At 36.0% G+C, this 25,115-nt stretch overlaps 1 protein-coding gene across 1 annotated transcript in view; it reads left to right on the forward strand.

Moving 5' to 3' along the window:
- The window catches only part of PALS1 (protein associated with LIN7 1, MAGUK p55 family member), a 59,954-nt gene that overhangs the window by 25,297 nt on the left and 9,542 nt on the right, over positions 1–25,115 (forward strand). The window contains exons 2-8 of the mRNA XM_049825279.1: positions 5,078–5,591; positions 12,700–12,908; positions 18,946–19,023; positions 19,773–19,919; positions 20,549–20,710; positions 23,163–23,240; positions 24,154–24,337. Of these exons, the coding sequence (XP_049681236.1) occupies positions 5,225–5,591; positions 12,700–12,908; positions 18,946–19,023; positions 19,773–19,919; positions 20,549–20,710; positions 23,163–23,240; positions 24,154–24,337 (1,225 nt within the window). The 5' untranslated portion in view covers positions 5,078–5,224. The remainder of the gene's footprint in view (positions 1–5,077; positions 5,592–12,699; positions 12,909–18,945; positions 19,024–19,772; positions 19,920–20,548; positions 20,711–23,162; positions 23,241–24,153; positions 24,338–25,115) is intronic.

Here is a 25,115-nt window from a genome sequence, read left to right on the forward strand (position 1 = left end):
AGCTGGGAATTTTCTTTTTCATACACTGAGCTTCCATTTGTGGAATTACTGAAGTGTTTTACATTGTAATTTTGCAGTTCTTATGACTTAGGTTTTGCTTGCGTAGAAACCTGAAGTACTGAGTAAAAATACCAGAAGACCCACCATTATGTGAGCCATTAATAACACATGGTAGAGGTCTCTAGCATAATTTTATGCTCATATTTTCTTAGTAATTCCGATATCAGGAAGCATCTTGTATGTGATTTTAACCTAACTTCTAATTCAACTCAGCAAACTATAATTCCCCTTCCAGTTGTTTTTAATGAATATTTTAACATACAGTGTCTGTCATAGTGTATGGCTTTCAGCTGATGGTGAATCCTTTGCAATGTCCCTGATGTTCAATATGTATTTGTGTTCATAATATAATCACAGATGTAGGTTGGGCTTTTATACTCTCAACTGTGCCAAAACTAATGAAATTCAGTTGGAGGTGAGTGCTGAACTCCCTTGCAGTCATTTAGAATTTGCAGCTTTAATGAATTTTAAAGAGAGAACTATCAAGTCTAATCATACTTCTAGCATTGAAAGGATTTTAAACACCACCAAAATGTAACACAAAACCTCAGCCTCCAGAAAATGTCAGTTTTGCTCTTTGGAAGTTGTTGAAGCAAAACAGATTTAATTTTACTGTACAGAATTTAGTTGTAAAAGGAATTAGGATTGCTGTGCACACCAGCCACAGTCCTCAGGAAGCAAGTGAAAACTTAAACCACCTTACAGCACTTCTGTTTCTGTCCCTGTCAGTATGTATTTTATTCTGGCATCTGTCTTATATAAATGCAATCATCTTGGTGTGCATGTTTATTCTTTGACAGAGCTTTTGGGGTATGCACTTTGTTTAGTGTATTCAGGGTAGTTAGAGATGATAGAAGCTTGACATTATTAGGGGCCAGTACGAAGAATGATGTGTGGCTTGTAAAATACAGTATTTTTGACAATAGTAAGTATAGTTAGCCAGACAGTAGTTGTGGGGTTTTTTTCTTTAATTCTGCTGTTTTGAACTTGCACCAGAAATATGGTTTGTTTGCTGTTCGTAATTGCTTCACAGTGAAATTCTTGTGTGATGCCTGATGGTGATCCAAGTGACTGAAATGCTCTTTCTCAATAGTTGTACTTATGTTAGCAGTTTATACAAATGCTTTTCTGTAGGGCAAAAATTTGAATAGTAAAAGTAATCTGTGAAGAAGAAACTTTCACATGTGCTCTCCAGGACCATATTGGTAAGACTTGTGATAGGAAGTTGGACAGAAAACAGCCTTAAGTCTGCTTTATTTGAAAAGATCTGTGTGTTACGTGGAAATGCTAAGGTTCCCCTATTAGATATTGGCAGTTACAAGGAAGACAGTCAAAGCCATAATTTAACCATATTAAACTTTGAGCAACCAAACTCTGTGTAACACGAGAGACTTGTACATATCTAAAGAGTATAGGAACTGCTAATACTGAGTTCTAAAGTGGAAAAGAATTCTGTTAATTTCAAATATTATGCTATATATTTTACATATGATGTAGTAGAAATCAGTATTATTGAGTATGCCTATAAATTTTCTTCCTTGGTATAAGAATTAATGTAACAACATGGTCTCCTCTTGGGCTGAAAAGCTGGTTTGTTGGATGATCCACAACTCGCAGAGAACAGACTTGGTATAACAACCTTTCCGTATTGTTGTTATCTTGGGATTTTTAAAATTGCAAAAGAAACCTTCAGAAAGAAAAGCCAAGAAAACTGTTTCTGAAATTATTCATCATAAGACTTTTGATTCCATGCTTATTGGTTAGAATAAAAATTTCTGTTCCTGATGCCTGCCTGAAGCTGAATCTTAATCTCAGCTACACCACACCTTAATTTGACGACTGAGTTAACGTTTTAGCAGTCTCATATTTTACATTTTAAATTCCTTAGGACCATTGTAGAGAGGGACTTCAGAGCTGATCTGAATTTTTTCCTTATGTTCTTGTTTCATTTGTTGCAATTGAGCAGTAGCATTTTTTCCAAAACTGTTGGAGATCAGAATTTGTGGTGTCTGAAGCAGACTTGAGACAGCAGAAAGAACAGTAGGCCTAGATTTGGAAGGGGTCACCTGTTATCAGAAGTTCTTTGATTAAAGGAAGTTGTTGCAGCATTCCAGACTTGCAGCATGCCTGTGCTTTTATGGATTACCAGCTAGTTAGATCTGGGGGGTCGCGTTTTTGTGGAGTTGATTTGATGTTTTGGTAACATCAAATTTTAGGCTGCCTGATAAGTGATATTTTGTATCATCTTTTCTATTATCTGAGTGTGATTACTTTGCCTGTACTGTTTATTGCTTGCTTCAGAGACACCTAACTTTCTGGGATATCAAAAATACTTTCTTTTTAAAATTGTCCTAATATTCTCTTAAATTTTGATGCCAGTGTTCTGAATATTGCTGTTAAAGTGTGACTGCAGGAGAACTCTCATTTTCTGTAACTTTCGTTTCTTTAACTGACTTAACTCAGATGTTAAACACTGAAAGTGAGCAGCTGTTATCACAGGCCACTTAAATATCTGGGTTACTCTGTTCCAAGTATTTATATGCCCTTACATGGAGCTTATACTGAACATGTAAGCAATATTACTAGTGATTGCCTTTACTTGTATTTACCTTGGACTATATTTTTGTTTCTCTGGTCTTCAGTGCTTATGACTGAACTGAAGAGATTTTAAAACTTATCATTCTACATACAGATACATGAGTTTTTGTTGTGCCCTTTTTCTGACTTAACCTCAAAAGATGCTCTTTGTCTTGGGTAGCTGGTACTTTTAAATTTGATGGAGGAAATGTAGCTAATCCCACCTTAAATATTTTTGATCAGTTATTAAATATTGGCCATCAACTTCATTTTCTGATCTGTAGATTGTTTAGCAAGTGTGACATTATTTAGCTTACACATGATTAAGTGATATGATGGTATTTTTAAAGCTTTATTTTACCTGCATATCCTCAGATAGTGGTTTTGACTTCTTTAGTGCTGAGTAAATGGATATTACTCATTCCCTCTAATTGTTTTGACACCTGTTAGTTGTACCATATGGACTGAGGAATGTGAATTTTCTTTCAGTTTGTCAGAGTTGAAAAAAGGTGAACGTAACTTTCAAAAAGCTCAGTCTTCAGACAAGCTATGGCCAGTACTATGTGGATGAAAGAGAATTTGAATTATCTTTTCCCTGCAGTTAAATTAGTACTCTGTACAATTTTATTGTACCCAATGAGACTTCTTTTTTGGGGATTGGTATTTCTGTACAGTGAAGTTGCCTTTACAGAAGGGGAAATGTGGCTTTCTGAGGATCATTTTGCTAAACTGTTATCTGCCTTTCTCTGAATTTCAGAGACTGTTTTTTGATATGGTGCTTTACATAACCCTGTCTGAATGCTAATTCTATGTTACTTTATTCTTTGAAAAGCTGGTTTTTTTTAAGTTGGGCACTAACAAAGTTTCACAGGTGCCAAATAATTGTGTGGTACTTGCAGTGCTAGCCCCACTACTGTGCAGCTTTTGATGGGCTTTTTTTGTTGCCTGATTTTTGTCTGAATGTGGGAATGTTGAGCATTGAAATAATTTTTACATATCAGTGCAGTGCAATTAAGTATTTTTTTAAAGGCAAAAAAAGAATTTTTACTACCATAGAAATGCTTTAATATTTACTTCATGGAAGATCTTAGTAATAACTGGTAGTAGTGGCTAGACAGGAAGCAAGTAAAGAGAATTGTTTTGGTGTTGCCGTATGTAGCTGTATGCTACTCCTTATGAGAATGAAAAGCTGTACTTAGAATTGCAAGCTGGCAGAAACTTGTGTAGGAGTTTCTGTTGCTGCTCCTCCAAAACACTGCTATTGATATTTAATTTTCAACTTAATTACAACATAAGCATCTTTCCTTTCCTCCTCCAAACACAAACATTTGGTTTAAGAAAGTCTGGGGGTTTGTTGGGGTTTTTTTGTCTTGGTGCTTCCAGTGTATAGTAAAACTTTGAGATATTTTGTAGTATTTCCTTTCAGTAAATTAAAAAAAAAAGGAACTTGAAAAATTAAGTGTATTGGTAAAACTGTACACAACTATTCATTTTCTGACCTTTCAATTGGACATATTGAGCATAATGTATCATTGGCTTTGTGATATAGAAAGGCAATGTGGTATAAAACACATTGTTATATGTATTATATTTAAGAGCCAAGTGGTTATATTTATCAGGACACTTAAGCTTGAATCATCAGGAATGAGAAACCAGATTAAGGTATAAGGAGTATAGTGGAATGTCTCTGCTTGACAGTGGAAATTAATTCTTTTTCTCTGTCAAATCTATACCTCTGTACGCCCACACAAGGACTTTTACTCTTTTTAATCCTTTATGCTTTAATGCATACCTATAGGAAGTATTAAGAGTAGCCTCTAATTAGAACTGTCCAACCCTTATTCTAGGACTTTATGCTTACTTGGAATTCTATAAGTGCAGCTCCAGACTGCTTTAGATAGTATGTTTTGGAAGAACTCTATGCCAGACCTGTCTTTTCTGAAAGTGGGAAGCAGTGTTTACATAAAAATGCCTCAATTTATCAACAATGAATGCAAACATCTTTACTTATGTTTAACTTAGTGAACTTCTTGTGAACATGTTTATAACAAGTTATTCACATTTAGTCTTTGTAGGATAACAGGCATGGTTTGTGTTGGAATTTTTAAGAATGAAAGGATAAATTGAGTGGGAACTTTCAGAACACTGCTGATTTGCAATTGTGTGTGTTAAGTGCACAATCTCCACCGCTTTGACTGGGAAATGTAAGAGACTAGCATTACTTTGAAGAGTACTCCTTTTCTAACATTGGCACCTGAAGTTTACTAAAGTGTGCGAAACAGATTTGTGAGGGTTCTGTAGTTCTTAGTAGGGGAAGAAGCACTATGTAAACATGGAGGAAAAGTTCTGTTGTTTTGATGCCTGGGGACCTGGAGAACTGTCTTAGGTATTTCTTACTAATGCAGTTATTCATTAACTTCTTCTGAATATCTTTCATTAGATTTTCTTCCTGGATGTTTCTTCAACTGTCTTGTGATGGAAGGGAAATATTTTTGAAGTTATAATGGATTTTACGCAACGTCATAACGAAAACTGGCCTAATAGCAGCATTTCTGTTTGAAGAGAATAAGCATAATTACAAATAATCATGACAACTTCTCATATGAATGGACATATCACAGAAGATTCTGACAGTGAAGCAAAAAATGTGGATCTTGCATCTCCTGAAGAACCTCAGAAGCACAGAGAAATGGCTGTTGATTGCCCTGGGGATTTGGGCTCCAGGATGATGCCCATGCGGCGGAGCGCTCAACTTGAGCGAATCCGTCAGCAGCAGGAAGACATAAGGCGGAGACGGGAAGAAGAAGGAAAGAAACAAGAACTGGACCTTACTGCTTCCATGAGGCTAAAGAAACTAGCGCAAATTCCTCCTAAAACTGGAATAGATAATCCAATATTTGACACAGAAGAAGGAATTGTTTTGGAGAGTCCTCATTATGCTGTGAAGACACTAGGTAGGTAAAACACAATGAATGGGCTAATGGAGAAACTATTTAGTTGATATTAATGTTCTTTTATGCTACTGAAATCCTAATTTAGCTAATTCTTCCTATACAGTTTTAAAGTCTTCTGGTCCTTTAGATTTGCGGTGGTTTTGTTTTTTGTTGTTTTTTTTTAATTTTATTTATTTAGTCAAGCATCAGGCTATGTGCCCCAGCAAGCGGCTTTTCAAAACCTATCCATTTGTGGACCAGTTAAATGCCCTATAGATAACTAATGAATTCAGTGGATTCTCCATCCTCTTTAAGGCTGGGGAAAACCATGCAAGTATGTTTGATGAAGCACAGACCGGAAAAAGCAATGAATAAATGCTTATTGTTATTTAAAATCAAAACAAGAGGTTTTTTTAATATTTTAAAAAGAAGCATGCTGGTGGTTTCTTTTTATTCTGGCTATCTCGCATTATCAATTGTCACCTAATATAATTTACATTTGCTCTTAAAGTATTGGCATTGATGGTGAAAATCTGCTTATCTTGGCACTTAGACATTGACAAAAATGTTAGTAATTTTTTAAGAAATAGATTCTGAAATTGTTCATTTCATAGCTGTCATGGCTTTAACTATGCTGGTGTAGAAAAAGTTTCTAGCCTTCCTTCCTCAAACATAAGTATCTGTTTATCTAAAATGTGGAGTGAAAAAGAGGCACTGGGAATTTGTAGGAGTTCAGTTCAGATTTCTAAATCTATACCTTTTCTGAGATCCAGACTGCTTTAAAAAGGTGCCTTTTTTTTGTGCTGCACTAAAGATTCTTGCTATTTTTTGCTATCAGCTGGTAGTTGAGAACACAGAGTGAAAAATAGCTATCAAATTGCTAAATTTTTTTTTTTGCTTCATCTTTCGTATTTGTGTGCCCGAGCAACACTTCTGCTAAAGACGTGTCTCTATTCCGTAACCTCTGGTAATCCTTATTGTACAAATCCCTCTTTAGGAAAATTTAAGTTGAAAGGGTCATCGGGAAGTCATCCTGCCAACCTCCTGCTGAAAGCAGGGTCAGTTACAAACAAGGCAGGTGTACCTTGTTTTAGTGCAGGGCTTGTCAGCTTCTATCCAAGAGGTATCTTTGTAAGAAGCAGATTCTGTACTTAACTTTATGAAGTGTTAGATATTTGATTATGAAAATCTCTTCTTAGAGGGAACACAAAGCAGAGGATGCAAAGATTGACGTCAAGAGTAGAAGTGACTTCTCTTGGGACTTAGCCACAGGGCTAAAAGCTCTGAAGACTGACTGCAGGAGGAATTGGAAATTGGAACTACAGAAGGGAGGAGAGTGACTTGGAATTAGAAAGCTGAGGCTAGGTCTCATGCCAGAGATGCTGAGAACTTGGAGGGAGGGCTGGGTGGAAGGAAACCTGTGGGCAAAGAAGTTAGGCATGGAAGCTGGTAGGAAATGAGAAATTAGTAACAAGCATGGGTCTAACAAGCCTGAGAACCAGTAAGGAGGTGGGGTAGACTGAAGTGGTTTGAACAGGAGAGACAATGGTGGAGAAATTAGTGTAACGATGAAAGGCTGTTTTGTAAATCTCTCAGTGTGGGGGTAAAATGGATACAGGCTGTGGGGAAGGCTGAGAGATTGTCAGAGAAAGACAGTATTTGTGAAAAGCTGCAAGGAAGAACCTATAAGTTTGGCTCAGCAAGAAGAGGAGGGGGGAAATTGGTGTGAATGGAAGCTAGGATTGTGTGAATACATGATGTAAGAAGAAAAACACCAAACGCTGGAGACAAGAGTATAGAGGTTTGTGTGTGGAAACAGGTAAATTGGGAAATAGTGATATATGGTATAAGATGCATTTTGAAGGAAAATTACTAGATTATTTTGTCCATAAGGACGAACTCCTCTTCACTTTTGCAATTGAAGTTTGGGTCTTGTCATTGTTCTGCTGTCAGCATACTTCTGGAAAAACACAGTACAGTACGTTGTATGATTTAACTAAAGCTATTCCCCTCAGTGTTTGGATACCATGAAAAATCAGAAAACTAACAATGTCTGTCTCTGGTCTGAATTGCAGTAAATAAGGCTTAAAACTACATGTATAAAGCAGAAGTATTGACTAGCTTACTGAGTGAATATGGTCTGTTCTTTGAGCTGGAAAGGCAAGGAGCTTTAGGAGATGTAATTAGACTCAATCATGATATATCTATAGGTGCACCAGGGAGCTGACTTAAGGCTTCATAGGCATCTATTTCAATCGGAGAAGTCATGACATAATATTGACAGGCATACAAACATACTACTGTTATTTCCTTGCCAGACAGAACTATAGTAACAGTTTGGATCAGGTAGACTTAAGAGAGCATTTATAATAGTTTAGCACTCCTGTTAAGCGTGGTACTTTCAATTATACTCAACTGTGATGTTGAGTTTTTGCAAACTTAAAAAAGTTCTAAATGAAATGTTGTGATCTCTTAACCTATATAGTCCATAATGAATCTCTGTTCAGTCACTAGTGCTCTCAAAAACTGAGTCATAATTTTAAATTCAACAAAGTGCTTCTGCAGTAACTCAGCCTCGTCCAAAATTTTCTTCCACATAAAGCATGTCCTTTTTCCAGTTTCTGGATTAGTCATTCTAACATCTGACAGTAATGCTGAATTTCAGAAGAAGATTTTTTTTTTATTCCGAAAGCTGTGTGTTCCTGATTAGTATCAGGGTTAGGGATGTTGCCTTATGAATATATCTATATATATACACACATGCACACTTACCAAAAAATATGGTTTCATAAAGAGGATTTGAGTCCATTATCATTAATACTTCCGCTTTTTTATTTAATACCTGAATTGCAGAGGCCAGATTTTTAAAAATTTTTTAGATATTCAACTTTTTGGTCTTCAGGAAAGTTGCTAGCCCGTGACTTTGTCCAAAAAATAACTGCTAGTACATGAATTTTTTTGCAGTTTGTCTGTTTGGTTATACTGAATTTCTGATCTACACTGCTCCTGACTCACTCTTTCCATCTTTCCAGTTTTGCTGTCCAGGTGAGAGTGCTTAGTCACTTTCACAAAGCTTTGTTAGGAGAACCCCAGATAAACCTGGGCAGGTGCTAGTGAATTATGGAGATGTTAAACTACACTTATTCAATTTTTTTTAAAATACTGATTTTTAGTTTTGCTTTTTTGTGGATTTTTTGTGTGTTAATCCATAGAGCCTCTGCTAAATATATGTGTGTTAAATAAGAATATTGACCTGATTATATTTTTAGTTTTGAAAATGTTTCGTAAGTGCCAATGTCTAATTTGGCAGATCTTTGCCAAGCCTTTAATCTTTTCATCTTTAAAAAAAACACAAACAAAACAAACAAACACCAAAAGGCATACTAAATTAAATTGGATTTTATTTATAAAAATAAAACAGGACACATAATCAAAACAATTTAAAAGGGCATGTTTGTTATCAAAACAGTGTATGATTTAGACAGCTGTCTTAATGGAAATTACTTTCTGTGCACCTAGAACATGTGCATATAAGTATTTAACTGGCTTTTTCACAGCAGTATACTTCTATAAAATGCAGAATTTTTTTTTGTTTGCTACAGTTCATTCAGCTAATTTAGAACAAGTAACTGGCGTTTCATGTAAGTAAACCTTTTCTGGCTACAGTGAAATTTTTTTTTTAGGGGACAAGCTGCCTATTTTTGCCTTGGGCAAAATTTATTTATAAATATGTTATAAATAAACTCTCAGAAACAGTTTTGGATAAAACATTACTTCTCTCAGCCCTGTGATTCAAGTAATATATGGAGCATTAGAGTGCTAGTACCAGCACACAGAATACCCTAGAGATGTATAAAAAAAGCTTGGGAATTAAGATATACATATAATAAAGCCAATTATCTCTTCTTAAGTTTGCTGTTCATAACTTTTTGTTTAAGGTGATAAACTATTTTCTTTTCTTCTTTTTCTAATCTAACATGTTAAGCTCTGACCACGGGTCCTCCCCTGCAGTTGCATACTTTTGCCCTGGCAGTCTTTTGATTAATGTGTATATCTCACAGTGCTCAGTCACATTCCAGCCATTTCATAGCCTAATGGAAAAAAGGCTGCAACACTTCTTGTAAAAGAAGACTTTAAAAAAAGTAGTCGATTGCTAATTGATCTACGATTAAAAAATGGACTTGCTCTGCAAAAGAACCCTGACTTTTTTCTGTGAGTAAATGCAGATGTTAGTCTTTTACTGAATTTTTTTCCTCAAGACAACCTGTTTAATAGGAAATGTCTAGAGATGGAGTCTCTTGTTACCTGGCATTTTTAATTTTTGTTTTTAAAAGACCAAAACCAAACAAAAAACCCTGCACTGATCTGTGGTTTAGAATTCAGAAATAGAAACCTAGAGAGAATTAGGCACGTGTAAAGCCAGATTTGTATGTGGGTTTATGTGTATGGTGGTTTTACTAACAACCATAAATGGATTGTTAGCTTTTGAGGAATATTTTATTTCACTCCTTTCAAGCATTATTTAGAATCGTGATGAGGGGGTACTTGTTTGCTGTGTCATGGTGGGGGGGAAATCGTTTGGTATACGGCTTTTGCATCCAGCACCGATGAAGATGCAGTGTAGAAGGGAATTATATGGGAAGGAGAGTGCAGTGATACTTTGTAAGAAAGGGTGACACAGAAGGAACTAGCAAAGTGCTGGAGAGAGAATATGTAGAGGCATCTAGGAACAGGACATCTTCATTATAGGTACAGAATACAATGTCTATCTTCCTATATGTATTTATATTTTATATGGAATATGTATCAGAAAGAATTGTGTGTGTGTATGTATTTGAATGCTTAGATATATAAGGGGGGATAGACAATTCAGAAATAATGAAATAAAATAATTTATGCATAGGAAGAGTTAGAAGTGAGGTTCTTTTCTAATGCCTCACTGTGTTTTGAATCCAGCAACAGTAACAAATAGCAGAATTTAGGGTTGGTGTGGTTTTTTTAACTGAGCAGGTATCAGTAGGAACTTTACAATAATATCTGACTGGTTTATACTACTTTTTTAATGCTTGAAAATAGTGCACTTCCTCATACTTGGGAGAGAATCAGTTGCCGAGATGCTTTGGTAGTCTGCATACTCCACTAGATAAGAATTTTACCAGCTGACATCATCCTGTTTAGCAAATATTCTTGCTTGCAGAATGTTCTTTAGCCTTCTCTCCAAATGGCATTTCCCCTGCGTGATAGGCAGTATATTGTGCATACAGTTCCCTAGTGAGACATTGGCCAGGTTAATTAGTGTTGTGAGCTGTACTGGATTTCACCTGTGGAATATCCTGCACAGCCGGTATCCGAGCTGTCCATCCCGCTTTTATACTACTACCCTTAGTTTTCTTGGTGGTTACAGGAAGAAGCACTTGACCCTTGGAGGGTAGGATGTTTTTAGCATGTGTAGAATGGGTTTGGAGGGGTTTTTTGGTCTGGTTTTTTTTTGTTTTTGTTGTCCTGCAGACCATGAAGTATGAGAGTAGTAGCTCTGGATTGTTTGTTTCCTTTTATTATACAGAAGACTGACTTGCAGACTCTAAATTAAACATATATGTAGGCATGCTTTGTCTGAAATTAAAACCATTAAACTTGTTTGAAGTGTATATTTTATTAAGCTTTGTGTTTTTCACGTGCCCATTTATCAACCATTTTAATCTATCACTCAACAAGTTGGAGTCTAACATTGTGTTCACGGTACTGGTGAATTTGAGGTTAAAAAAATAGGTGAAGGGAACTTCTTGGCAGAATGTATCCGTGTTAATGATCAGTAGCTACTGTGCGTTTTTATGTAAAAAATGCAACTAAGCTGATGTCTTGATAGCATTCCTATTTTAATGTTGTTTAATTAGCTCATAATGAATAAATTAAGGTCACTAAAACTTAAAAATAATTCTCAAAGCTGATATTTTGATACCAGTAAGGAAGATTGACCTCAGTATCAACTGACAGTTTTAAAATTCAGGATTTCCTTTGTTGTTCATTCTTTAAAAAACAAACAAACAAAAAAAACCAACAACCAGGATTCAAAATTGTAGCCTACTTGACTTTATTAAAATAAAAGATAGCTGACCAGCCTCTTGTGGCTGAGCAGATTTTTTCAGATAATGTGTGAGAACACATACATTATTTCAGGGTCAAAACATCCACTTTTTTTTTGTCTGCTTGAGGATTTCTTATTTGGGTTTATATGCATTATAAGTGTGATTCATATTCCTTGCTTTAGGTAGTTTCTCAAGTACTTAATACTGAGAAATTACATACTTTGCAGAAATTTGGATTGGTTTAAAAAAATGTAAATTTGTTGACAGTCTTTAAAAAGCACCAGTAAAGCATCAGATTAGTTCTTGAAGCTCAAGAATGTAGTACATGTTCAGCATTCTGCAAATGTAGAAACTGGTTATTAAAATATGTTAAAACATTTTATGGTCCAAGCAGAACTCATAATCTTGTAGGTAAAAGATGTGGACGTTCTTCTGGTGCAGATGACTTTCAGAACTCTGACCATAGATATTTTTTCATCCTTTTTATTTTAATGTGCTAAGACTAAGCATAATTTTATGTTTAGAAATTGTGTAGTTTACTTATCCAACACTCATTCTATAAGTAAGCAATATTTAGTTGAAAGACATATATATGCCATATGTGGTAGATATACATGGAAATAGGTATCAAAATAACAGTGCATATTCAGTGCATCAAGATTAGTTTAGCAGAGAAGTTATTTTCATATTGCAGAATAGTTTCTCTTTCACATTTAGCTATACATGAGCTGCAATTACTGGATCTTTTACATATTGGTGATTTTTTTCAGAGAAGAACTGCTGCAATAGGAATTTAAATTTACACAGTGTATCAGCTTTTTTAATTTCTCCTGTTACTGACTTGGGGTCCTTTATTTTGGATTCAGATACAATCTGCTAATAAAAGTGGGTAATGGATAACTAATAAACTTGCATACATCATTGCTGATTAAAAAATGGAACAGCAAAAACATTGTGGTAAAAACATTAATAATGATAAACATTACTTTGTTATGAATCTTGTTAACTTGTACCTTATTTGTATTTTGTTATTTCCTACCTAGAAGTGGAAGAACTGTTAACTTCTCTTAAGCATATCCAGCACGTTTTGGTAGACCCTCAGAGCCAAGAGGATATCTCTCTCATTTTACAGCTTGTTCAAAATACTGATTTTCAGAATGCATTTAAGATACACAATGCTGTTACAGTGCACATGAACAAAGCTAGCCCGCCATATCCTCTCATCTCCAATGCACAAGAACTAGCACAAGAGGTATGTACAGTATGCATCTCTGTGATATATATGAAACCTATAATCATAGCTGTTGTTGAAATATGTGCTTGTCAAGCTTGTCTGAGTTATTGAATGTTGAATATGAAAGGGATTATAATAGTCACTGATTGCTGTATCCGGTTTTTCCAGATTTCCAAACAGTAACCAGAAAAATATTTGGGGGATAAGAACTCCCTTTTTAGCATGGATAGATATGTAACAGAAAAGGTACTATGTTTAAACAGAGGAAAAGGGAGCTGTTATGAAAATCTAACTCTTTTACCTTCAATATTCTTTATTCCAAACATTCAGGAATTGAATTACAGTTCTCTGTTATTGTGACTTTCCTCTGAGTTGAGCCATGGTTCTTAAATTGGGAGGCATCTCTGAAAATACAACCATACTGGAAACAAGCATTCTGCTTTAAAGTGAGCAACAGATCCCTTAATACTTAATTTCAATGTTTTAATTACTGCTGTGATGGTCAGATTATACTTATTTTTTGTCTGACAGATGACAGCTCTTTTATAAGATCTGATACGTCTTTCAGAAATTATTAAAGTATACTTTTAGAAATTTATTTGAGCAAGATTTTTTAACTTTGATCTTTTCAGTCAGATCTTAACTCTTTGAAATACTTTTACAGTTTCAGCCAGGTTAACTACTTTATTTGAGGCTTATTCACTTGAATGTAGATGGGCAGTACCTGTATACAGTAAGCATTAGTAGTAATTTACAGAAAACTCATCAGATACAAAGTTGCTGTGAACAGAAGGAGTTTTCACATGTGGCTGGATGCAGCTAAGACCCCTCTGAGGGGTTGCTCAATAACTTTTATCTTCATTTTCCATGGCCTGGTGCATGTATATTTCAGTGAAGTGTGGCTACACCTTATATGGATATATATTTGTTAAGTTTAAACTGGCTAGCTTGAATACCAGTATCGGTCACTGCAAGTGTAGTGCTGTAGTGTTCAGCAAAGCTGGATCCAGAGGATGGGTAAATGCTCTAGCATTTAGCACCTGGTGAACCAAACTTACCTGTTCAAAACTGGCTCAGCTACACCAGTTGGAGTACCTGAGCCAGTATATAGCCATTCTTCAGTTGCTCAAAGGCATATCACTCCAATTTCAGTATGGCAGCAAGTTGATTTTTTTTTTTCTCCAGTATCTGGTTTTGTTTCTGCCTGAAGCAATTCTTTTCAACAGTTCTTTCCACTCTCCTTCCTTTTTCTAGACATAAACCTTGTAAGTCAAGGAAAACAGCATTGTAGCAAGCTTGAAGTTCTTTTGCAGAAGAAATTACTGATTCTTGAGGGACATCATTTAAATGTTATCTAAAGCTGCAGTGTGCTGATTAAATTGCAGCTCAGGATTTTCCTGTTTACACTTGTCAGTAAGACTGTCTCAAAACTAGGTGGGAGCATTTTACATATGAGCTTCCCTCTGGCTTATTCATCAGTCTGTAGGCTGCTGTAGGATCCTCACTAGGCTTCTTCGATGTCTGCAAGCCTGAAGGAACCTTTTCAGTTAACTTCTGTTTGTAAACTACTTCCCCAAACACCCACTTTGCACAGGCTTAGTTCAGGATTTCATTCAGATACAAGCCCCAGAGTTTTTGAATCTTCATTTATACTGCAGGATGTTACAGATTTATCTCTTAAGAAAGCTGGTTTTTCCCCTTCATGGATATGATGTCTTTATTTGCTGCTTAATAGAAGTTTCCAAGAAGAAAATGTGCCTAGGAAAAATCTAAGTCTGTTTTCAAAATTTCATATTCCTCCCCACCTTCCCTACTCCTCATCTTCCCAACACATTCCTCTCTTTTTTTCAGGTGATTTGGTAAATCCAGAAATCAGAACATGGTGCAAAGCCAGTTTTGTGTCCCTTAGCAATCCATGAAGAAGGTTAAGCATAAAGAAAAATATTTCTTTAATCTCAAATTTTTAAACCAATGGAATTTTGTCATCACCCTATTACGTAACTATTACATAAAAGGCAAACATATTCTTGCACTTGTCTTGATCCTTCATCTCCCATCCCTGTCTTGTCCAGCCTTAAAATTCCTGAAAAGTCATTATATTGCATATGTCTGTTCCCATTTTCAGATGTAATCTAGTTTGTCGGTGATTCAGCTTCTGATGTATTTAAGTGACTTGTATTTTGCAATATGTTAAATAGCATCCTGAAATGATCGAGCCAGAAATTCAGGACAAATATTTCTGTGACTGACAGAACTGTCCTGAGAGGAACATCTTGAGGCCTCCATTCACATCATTCTGTATGTCCTAGTCTTGCCTGAATAGAAGATCTTATGCTCATTTTTCAGATCCTTTATTCCTTTTGGAAAGGCTTCTGCATTTGCTATGGTAGCAGTATGGGAGGAAATTATTTCTACTTTATTGGTTTTGGGTTTTTTTAACCCTGACAAAGTGTCTATCTTGCCTGCCCAGGTTTTTTCTTGTACTGTCATTTTCGGTTGTGCCTTTTGCTTTTTCCATCCCTAAACATAGGCATGGGAAGCTCCCCCAGAAAGCAGTTTGTTTACTTAGTTCAGGGTGGTTTTGAAAAGATACTTAGAAAAGCCTGGATTTAAGATACTGATGATATCTTAAGGATAAAAACCACAAGACATTACAAGAAAAGAATAGCAGATACATGCATAACATTAATTTTTAAATGGTAGGTAATGCTAATGTGCATATTTTAGTGCACAATTCATCAGTGGCAGTGTACAACTCAGTTTTGGAGTGCATGTCCTAATTTAAAGCTACAGACATGTTTTCTTTGAGGCTTTATGGTGTAGAGGAGAACCTGTTCTAGAGCTCATGCCTCTGTAGTTTGCAACACAATTTCATATTGCAACATGAAACAACTTCCCTTTTAAAAAAGAAGTAAAAATTTGTATTAATCAAACTACACTTATGGAAGTGTGTTTGGGGGGAATTATCATTTCCTACACTGAACTTAAAAAAAATCTGTTTACATTTACTCTTTAATTGATGATTTGCTTTTATAAAAACATGTATGAACAGTGTGTTGTGAAAACTTTCTTGATTTTTAATTTTTTAACCATAAACAACACAAGTGGAACAGTACATTTTTATTTTTCTAGTCCTCTTTAGGAAATTCTTAAAATTAATAGTACACTTTTACAGTTAACTTTTCCCACTGATTCTGATAACTGGGCACCAACAACTCAAGATTTTTCCTTTTTTTTTTTTTTTTTTTTAAAGAAACTTTAATTGAATTTAGAAGGTGGAATGAAGCACTTGAGCTTAGGGAATTTATTTTAGAGAGCTAATCTTCATGTAATGTGGTATACTCCAAGTCTTAAATAAAAATAGCCAGCAAACATCAAGTGTAATTAAATTGATTTTAAATCCATTTAAACTTGGCCAAGATGGGGGCAAGGATTATGGGAACATGGTCTGAATCTCGACCTTGTAATAATATTTGATGCAGCATTCAAGACGGTTTGTAATTTTTGGCCTGTAATAGCACATATCAAATACTCTAAAGATGTTCTTGCTATTAAACATATGTAATAGGCTCAGTTTTTATAGGCTATGTTTCTAAAGGTTTTGGACTTGCTGCTGTTCACTTCAGCAAGTGCAGGCAATTAAACTAGATCAGTACTTTTGAGAGGATGCACTGAAAGCTTTTAACTTCTGGTATAAGTGCATTACAATGTGTATGTATATCCCTCTGACAGTCCTGCTCACCTGAGAGTAAACAGCAACAGGATTTTGCAGGTGTGGTTAAATTCTGAATGCCTAATGTCACTCCAGTGTGTGCCTCCCCAGTACAGGCCTCCAAATTGTGGTGTGTGAGATGAAACCAAATTGATAGCTTTTTGGGGGCCGCTTGAACTAAAGTTAATGTGATTAACAATAAAAACTAGGCTGAAGAGTTAAGAAAACGCTATTATTGCCGCATATTTAGCATAGATTGCCTATGTCTGCAGTGTGTCACTTCTGGAATGACAGCCTATATTCAAATGTCTTCATCTGATAAAACTGTGGGATTCATTACCACGAGTTACAAAGGAACCTAATATGTGGCAATACTGGTATAGTAAGTGGTGTATATATAGCAGCCTGAAGCTTTCCTAGTGCTTCATTAAGTAAAAAAAAAAAAAAAAAAAAAGTATCTTTCTCTTAAGGGGGGGAGCGCTATTAAAGTTTGGAATAATTATTCAGAGCAGAAATTCAGCTTGAATAAAGGATATTCATCACACACACAGAATGACTGGTTGGGCCTGGTTGCTTTCTTTTCCCCTGTCAAATGCCCAAATTCTGACCTTGCATTCAAAAGATTCTTGCTTGCAGGACCTCTAAGTTGCTTTCTGCGTAGGTTCTCCTGTAAAAGGATCATGAAGATTGGATAAATAAGGGTTTAAAGCTTATTGTAGCTTATTCAAGAAAGGAGTTGAAAGTCCTTTGAAAGTTAGAGACCTTAAGTAAACCTCTATGAGAAAGTCTTTTGTATAGGAGAATCTCTTCTTTCAACACAGAGGAAAATTTGTTAGTGAAATATATCCCATACAGCGCTCTGTCTGCTGTATGGCATCCCAAAATTCAGGCTAAGCTGGGGATAGCTTCCTGGCCAGTTCAGAGGTATAGCTGAAGTCAGGCCTTTATGAAGCTCAATTCTTTCTGTTCTCTATGGTTTTAAAGAAATCAGTTTAAAAAATTATTTAAATCTGGCTTCTTGTTTGACTGTTCTAAGCTATACTAGGTTTGTTCACCATGAGGCATGTTCTAGGGATGTCAGAAGGATATGGAGCTTGTGCCAGGTTTATTGCTAAGCACGGGAACTTGTTCCATGTGGCAGTGCTTGATTGGCAATGTGAAGATCTTGCTCCATGGGAACAGTTCATTTAGTGGCTTCTGCTAGAATTTAAAATTATCTTTACTGGTTTTGGTACTGTCACCTAGTAGCATCCAAGAGAGTTGTTAGAGTTTCTGTAGATAATTGCTCCTAGGATAGAGGTTCTTCAGACCTTTAGATATTATTAAATCATACAAAAAGCTTTATTATTTTCACCTTGGAACTTGTGGTTTCTCGATTCTCTGTTATGTCACATTACCTCATCCTTAAGAGTAAAAAGCCCTTGAAAAAAATCTTTTCTGTCCCACTGAAAGCTGCTGCTGTGAGATGTGTATAATCTACTCTTGATATCTCTGGATTAGTTTGTGCTTTTGGACTGGTGTGCCTTTGGTCAGATCAGGCCAGAGGATAATGGCTATGGAAAGTATCTTCTTCAGCCTCACCTTCAGATAAGAGGGACTTCCCTGCTCCTGGCTTTCTCTATAAGCATACCAGTATTTGCAAGAGATGATGGCAAGGCATGTCTGGTAACTGTATGAGAAGGCAAACCTTTTTTAGCAACTGAAGCTGCTTGAGCAAAAACTGCCTTTGTGTTAATGTGGATTATTTTGGAACCAGCCAAAGAAACCTGGTTTTCTGGAACCTTTTGAAGTTTTGACTCATATGCTTTCTGAGGCATTGCAAAACCTGTCTTGGAATCTTTGGTCTTGCTGTTGGTGGAAATAGTTTGGGGAGAAATAAACCATCTTTTAAGAAAAAACCATTTTTTAAGGAAAAGGGAGACTAGTCATCTTAGTGAGAAATTAGTTCATTTTAAAAGACCCAGCATATTCACACAGTAGACTTCATTGTGACCGATTTCACTATCATGTTCCTTTCTAGAATTTAATTTTTTTGTGTGCATCTTTGTGGTAGCTGAGCTCATTGCCAGTCTCTGGTATTGACACAACTGTGTGATGCACTGGATGCCAGCTTAGATTTGGTAGGTGATTACTGAGGCAAGATATGCTGGAGTAGTGCTGTGGTCTCATGGCATGTTTTCCTAATGTGTACCAGATGAAGTTCAATCAGCCAGTGTAACAACTACATGGATATACTTTACTTTCAGTAAAATGAATAATTGCAACTAGAGGCTTGTGCCTGGGGAGGGAGGATTGATAAATGACTGGTTAGATTAAGAGTTTTACGACTTGATTTCTTTTTAGGTACAGAGTGTTTTGAAACCCAGTCACCATAAGGATGGGCAGGAGCTTAATGCTTTGCTGAATGCCCCTCACATGCAGGTAAAACAAAATGAAACTTCTAATCTAATGGATGTATTTCTTGATGCTGTTTTCAGTATAATTTTTTTTTGCAAATGTCTTGGGCTGACTGTGCAAGGATGGATTTTATCCTTCAACTCTGTGCAGATCTCTTACTATTTTTTTAGGTTGAGGAGTTTCCAATTTTCAGCAACTAATGGAAACTTCTGATCAAGTGTAGTGCATGATTGTATTCAGCCCTTGCTACATTCTACATGTATTACAGGGTAATTTGCACATAAACGATGTAGCAGTAGATCACTAGGGTCACGGCAACACATGAGCTGCTTTGCTTATCTATATTTTTGGGGTTTTTTTCTTTGACAGCTGTTTCATGCTTACTGTAGGGTGCATAAAGGGAATTTTGTCCTATGGTGGTGGTGTAAATTCATGAGTAGTTTTCATTGCAGTAACTTCTTACATCTGTATGCTCAGTCACATAATAAACCAATATCTGATTTTTTTAGGAAGAAGAAGATGTAAACACAGTCACAGTTGTGTGTTCAAAATTGCTTTTTTATTCTTTTCCAATCTGAAAGGAAAGTTTTGGAAAATTAGTAGGTGCTACATAGCTTTGATAAATGATTTTTTTTTATTGCTTGAGTCACTTTGCATTATTCTGTAACCTGCAAAGACTATTCAAATTGCTGAATTTCACTGAACTCTTACTATTTTGTATACATATAAAGTATGAAATTTTCTGTAACTGAGCCAATTTTGTTTCACACTAGGCACTTTTACTGGCTCATGATAAGGTTGCGGAACAAGAAATGCAACCAGAGCCTGTGACAGATGAAAAGATTTATGAGAATGTTGGTGTGTATGGAGGGGAGACGGTTAAAATAGTGCGCATTGAGAAAGCTCGGGATATTCCGTTGGTAAGTACTGGTACTCGCTCAGTTACACGTAAGGGAGGTAAGTGGTTTGTTTTGGTGTTTTGGGGTGGGTTTTTTTGTCCTTTGAAGGTGCCTATGAAGGTTTTGGTATTTGAATGTGGATGTGATGTTTAACTTGTAAACACTCTCTCTCCCTCCCTCCTGAATGAGAGATAGTCATAGATGGTAAAGTTGTGTGTATCTTCATATAGCAGTAGCTGTACTACCATTTAAAATATGTACAACTTCTGTCAACGTGGGTTTAGACAGGACTTCTTGACAGAAGTCACTATCTCAAATGTTGTTGCAGGGGAGCTTATAGCCTTGTGCCAATCATGTTTGGTTTTGTTTAGGTTTTTTTTTAGCAATTCTTATCTATTTTGCATCTTTGAAATAAATGTTTCCTTAGGAATACATTTTTTATTTTTTTTTTTTTAAATCGTGACTCATGCTGTGGAGCAATTCAATTCTTCAATCTTAAGTGCAGCTTGAGGAAATTAAGTGGTGTTTTAAACTGGAGCATTGGGTGTATGCATCTGAGCTGTTACTTGCACTGGCTTGGAATATATACAATAGATGGCTTTGAGTTTCATATATATATAATAAATTCAGAATGTGTTGCTACTACACAGGGTGCTACTGTTCGCAATGAAATGGATTCTGTTATCATTAGTCGAATAGTGAAAGGAGGAGCTGCAGAGAAGAGTGGGCTGTTACATGAAGGGGATGAAGTTCTGGAGATTAATGGCATCGAGATTCGTGGAAAAGATGTTAATGAAGTTTTTGACTTGTTGGTGAGTTGGACAATTCTTGTTTTCCCTGCAAAAAAATACTCGTTTCATAAGGCTGAAGCCTGTTGGCTCTGCTTGTACTCATATTTAGCATTAGTTTATTCTCATTCTGATAGCTAGTGTTTGTATGTGGGGGGCCATTTCAAGTTTTTTTTTCTAACACCTAGTATGATATTAATAAGTATAATGGCAGTTATCTGCAAAAATGAAGCCTACAAATGTGGAAGAGTCAAGCTATCTTATTGAGACTTGCTTTTAATGATTTCTAAGAAAAACTTTGTTTAACTCTGAAAAGACATGATTTTTCATCTTTTTCTATGGTTGGGTCCACAATTAATAGATGTGTGGCTATGTGTGGTAGTGTCTGGCTGGGATGGAGGTAATTTTCTTCATAGCAGCTTATATGATGCTATGTTTTAGGCTAGTTTTAGACTGAAACAGTGTTGATAATGCACCAGTGTTTTAGCTATTGCTGAACAGTGCTTGCACGGTGTCAAGGCCGCCTCTGTTTCTCACTCTATCCCCTGCCCGCAAGTAGGCTGGGGGTGAACAAGAGGTTGGGAGGGGACACAGCTGGGACAGCTGACCTGGATCAACCACAGTGATAGATCATACCATATAACATCATGCTGAGCAATAAAAACTGGGTGGTGAGTGATTGCCTTTGCTCACTTGTTGGGTTGGGTTTTTTCCCCTTCACTTATTAAACTGTCTTTACCTCAACCCATGAGTTTTTCTTGCTTTTGGTCTTCCAATTCTCTCCCCCATCCTGCTGGGGAAGGAGAGTAAGTGAGGAGCTGGTGGGTGCATACAGGCAGCAATATCCATAGATGAAGTTGTGTCATGCTACAGTAAGGCTAGTTTTTAATGGACAATTTTCATCTTTAGTTGGATTTTTTTCTGAAATTTGCTGTTAAAATTTTTCAGCTAATGCATGGAATGAGGGCAAGTAGAGGAAAGTAGAGGCAGAAATGTGTAGGGGTTTGTTTAGTGTGTTTTTAAGCCATTTGAAAAGATTTCTACAGTTACTTGAAAAGCCTTCAATCTCTGTGTTTTTTGGATCAGAGCTATCTTGAGATTCCTCATGCTCTGTAATTGTCTCATTGCCGTCAGTATTTTTTTAAAAAACCATATTTGTCCAAGTCCTGTGCTTCTGAAAGAGTGTTTTGTAGATGCTTGACAGACAATTCAACTCTGGCGGTTTAGTTCTCTGCAGAGCTTGTTCTGCTCTTGAGCAGCTCCTGCAACATAAAGTTACAGAATAAAAGCTTTAAAACCACAATAAGTTAACATAAGAGCAAATTACTTGCTGAAAATAAAAAACCAAAACTTACATTTTAAAAAAATACATTATTAAAATCATTAATTTAAAATTAATATATTTAATTCCTTATATGTTGTCTTCTGCATTTTGTAATGTGGAAGTGAAGTTTTAAAATGCTTCAGTCCCCCAAAAAGTACTTAGACCAGGAGAAGGAAATTACTTTTGTTCTTAGGGTTTGCCTTGCCAGTTGCTACTCAAATGGTAATAAACTCTGCATGACTTCAGACAAGACTATTCACACAGTCACTCTGAAATTCTATGCATTCCACGTGGTACTATGCATGCTGACTGAAAACTGTGGATTTTTGTTTCCTGCACCCTAATCATATTATGCTCAGTTATGTTTATTTAAGCCTTAGGTCTGAAATTTTTGAGATACATGCATTTGCTTTTGTTTTATACAACAGAAATTGTTGTGTTACAGTTTATGGAATGATGTATAGGAAGTGAGACACATGTAGACCTTGTCACAGGTTGGCACTTGCATTTTATCTAGATATTCTTTGTGTGCAAGCACATTCTGTGTACAAAAGTATGTAAACAATAAGAATTCTTTGAAGCCAGACATTTATTATGTTCTACTTAGTAGGAGTGATTGCAATATTGATATCAAGTACTTTACAGATGCAGGATTTGAGTGTTAAATTTTTAAACAGTGTTTATGTTAACAGCATTAAAATCATAGTAAAATGTTTAGATTTGAAAACACTGTTCCACTTAAGCAATTTTAGAAAAATAATAATCTTCTATGTATTTTTTTTCTTCCCAGCATAGATCTACTGGTTCGTATTTTTGTACAGAGCAAGAGAATATTATTCTCCATTTCTCCTAAGTTGCTGCTTGACAGAATTGCAGCTGCTCCATTTCAAATACAAATAGTTTATGTATAGTCAAGAATGCTAGGCTTTTAAAATCTGAATATCAACATTTGCCTTTCTAGCCTGTCACTGAATTGCTGCATCTGTATCTGTACTATATCTTTTAAACCAGTTAAGGGGTGGATGATGTGCTGTTAGCAACTGCCTTTTATGGGAATTTTTGAAACATTTTCTAAAATACATTATTTATTAAAATTCTTAACCTTGAGCCATATTTTGATGCTGTATATGAAGAGTCTATTTTTTGTCTCAGGCTGACATGCATGGTACTCTGACCTTTGTATTGATTCCCAGTCAGCAGAGCAAGCCACCTCCTGCGAAAGAGACAGTTGTAAGTAGCTCTACATAAGTCCTTGAGCTTGGTGACACATACCTTGTTTTACCAGTAGTGTGTAGAAAGTTCTTCTGTTGGTCACTTCCACTGTGGAACAAAACCAAACTTAATCGTTTAAATTGGTTTAATTGTTATCAGACTAACACCTGAAGTAATTGTTGAAAATTACTGATGGTGTTAAGGTGAAGCTCTTAGCATGATTTTTTCAGTTTCTAAAATAATAAGAAATTACAAAAGTAGAACTGCCTGTGCTTCTGAAATTCTATTTTAAAATTCCCAATTTCTCTATTTTTATATATATATAAAAAATAAAAAAAAATGGATTGATGGAATTTGCAAATAGGCTTTGGAAGGAAAAGTTTGTATATGGGAAACTTTGTTCATTATCTTTTTAGCTAACATACTTTTCTTGAGACAGCTTTAACAGTTTGAAGAAAGAATGCACCAATTTATGACAGCCAAACAAAAACATTAATGGTTGGTGACAAAGTAAAATATTTTACAACTGAAACTTCACCTCAAGCCCAGCAAATGGGTTTCAATCTGTGTATTTATCAGGTATTTTAAACAAATCAGAATCTCTCTGATTCTTTTTGAATGCGAAGAACTTAAACCAGTAACTTGGGTTTTTGCCTCCTAAAATGGTGAGGAAGTTGCACAGACATTAGAATTAACAACAGTTAAATTCAGGCCTTCACTTCCAACGTAGCACAACTGTGTCTTTTCCATTGCTAACCTAGATAATGATTCCATTCTAGTATCTCTTGTATGCCCCAGATAAAGTTTCCATTTTATAGATTCTTGGAGTTTTTATATATTGAAGCTCTGCTGCAATCACAGGAAGATGGGGTGTAATTCTTCAGAAGTCACAGGGTTTTTTTCTTCTGTTTTTACATTTGATCTCCCACAGATACACGTGAAAGCGCATTTTGACTACGATCCCTCTGATGACCCTTATGTCCCCTGCCGAGAGTTAGGCCTATCTTTTCAGAAAGGAGACATACTCCATGTGATCAGCCAAGAAGATCCAAACTGGTGGCAGGCTTACAGAGATGGAGATGAAGATAACCAGCCATTGGCAGGCCTTATCCCTGGTAAGTAAAGCTCTAGAAAAAACTTGACAGCCAGTTGTTCCCATAGCCACAGGAGCAGTGTTCTGGTTTTCAAAGACTCGCGTATCCTTAAATATCCATTGCCTTAAATATCTGTGACTTTGAACCTTTTGCAACAGAGCCTACTGTTGGTTACGTAATTCACTTACTTAAAAGGTTGACCTTTTAGGCATCTCCATGTATAGATGTTAAATGCAGAGTAAAGCTACCGCTTCCACCGGGTTCACCTCTCAAGAGCTACTCTCCTCTTCCTTTACTCCTCTGCCTTGGGGACTCTGTGGATTCAGAGTTCCCTCTGCTGGCTGTGGCAGAAACGTGGGACTTCAGCCTGCTTCTCCTCTGGAGAGGAGAGCTGCTGTTAGGTTTCTTACGGTATCAAATAGACTATTTGAAAAATGTGTCTTTTTCATGGTAGCTGTTCTGTAGTTTTCACTTAGCAAGCAGCTTCAGTTACTTTTAACAGTCACACTTTCTTTCTAACTGTCGGGGGCTTTTGAGCAGTAGGGTTTTCAGATGTTGAAGTTGGTATATAATTTTTGCATTGAAATATGTATTGCACTCTAGTTCATTAAAGATCTGCTGATCTGTTAAACACAGTGAACAAAAGACTTTCCAATATCACACTGTTACTTTATGACATTTGAGTAAGTTGAGAGGAACACTGATTTAAATACAGGCTAATGTTTTTCAGGCTGAAGTTCAAAAGTTTTAGTATAAATAGAACACATTTAACATACAAAAATAATTAGAAAACCATATC

The sequence above is a fragment of the Accipiter gentilis genome, chromosome 22 (genome assembly GCF_929443795.1).
Source record: "Accipiter gentilis chromosome 22, bAccGen1.1, whole genome shotgun sequence".
NCBI lineage: Eukaryota > Metazoa > Chordata > Aves > Accipitriformes > Accipitridae > Astur > Astur gentilis.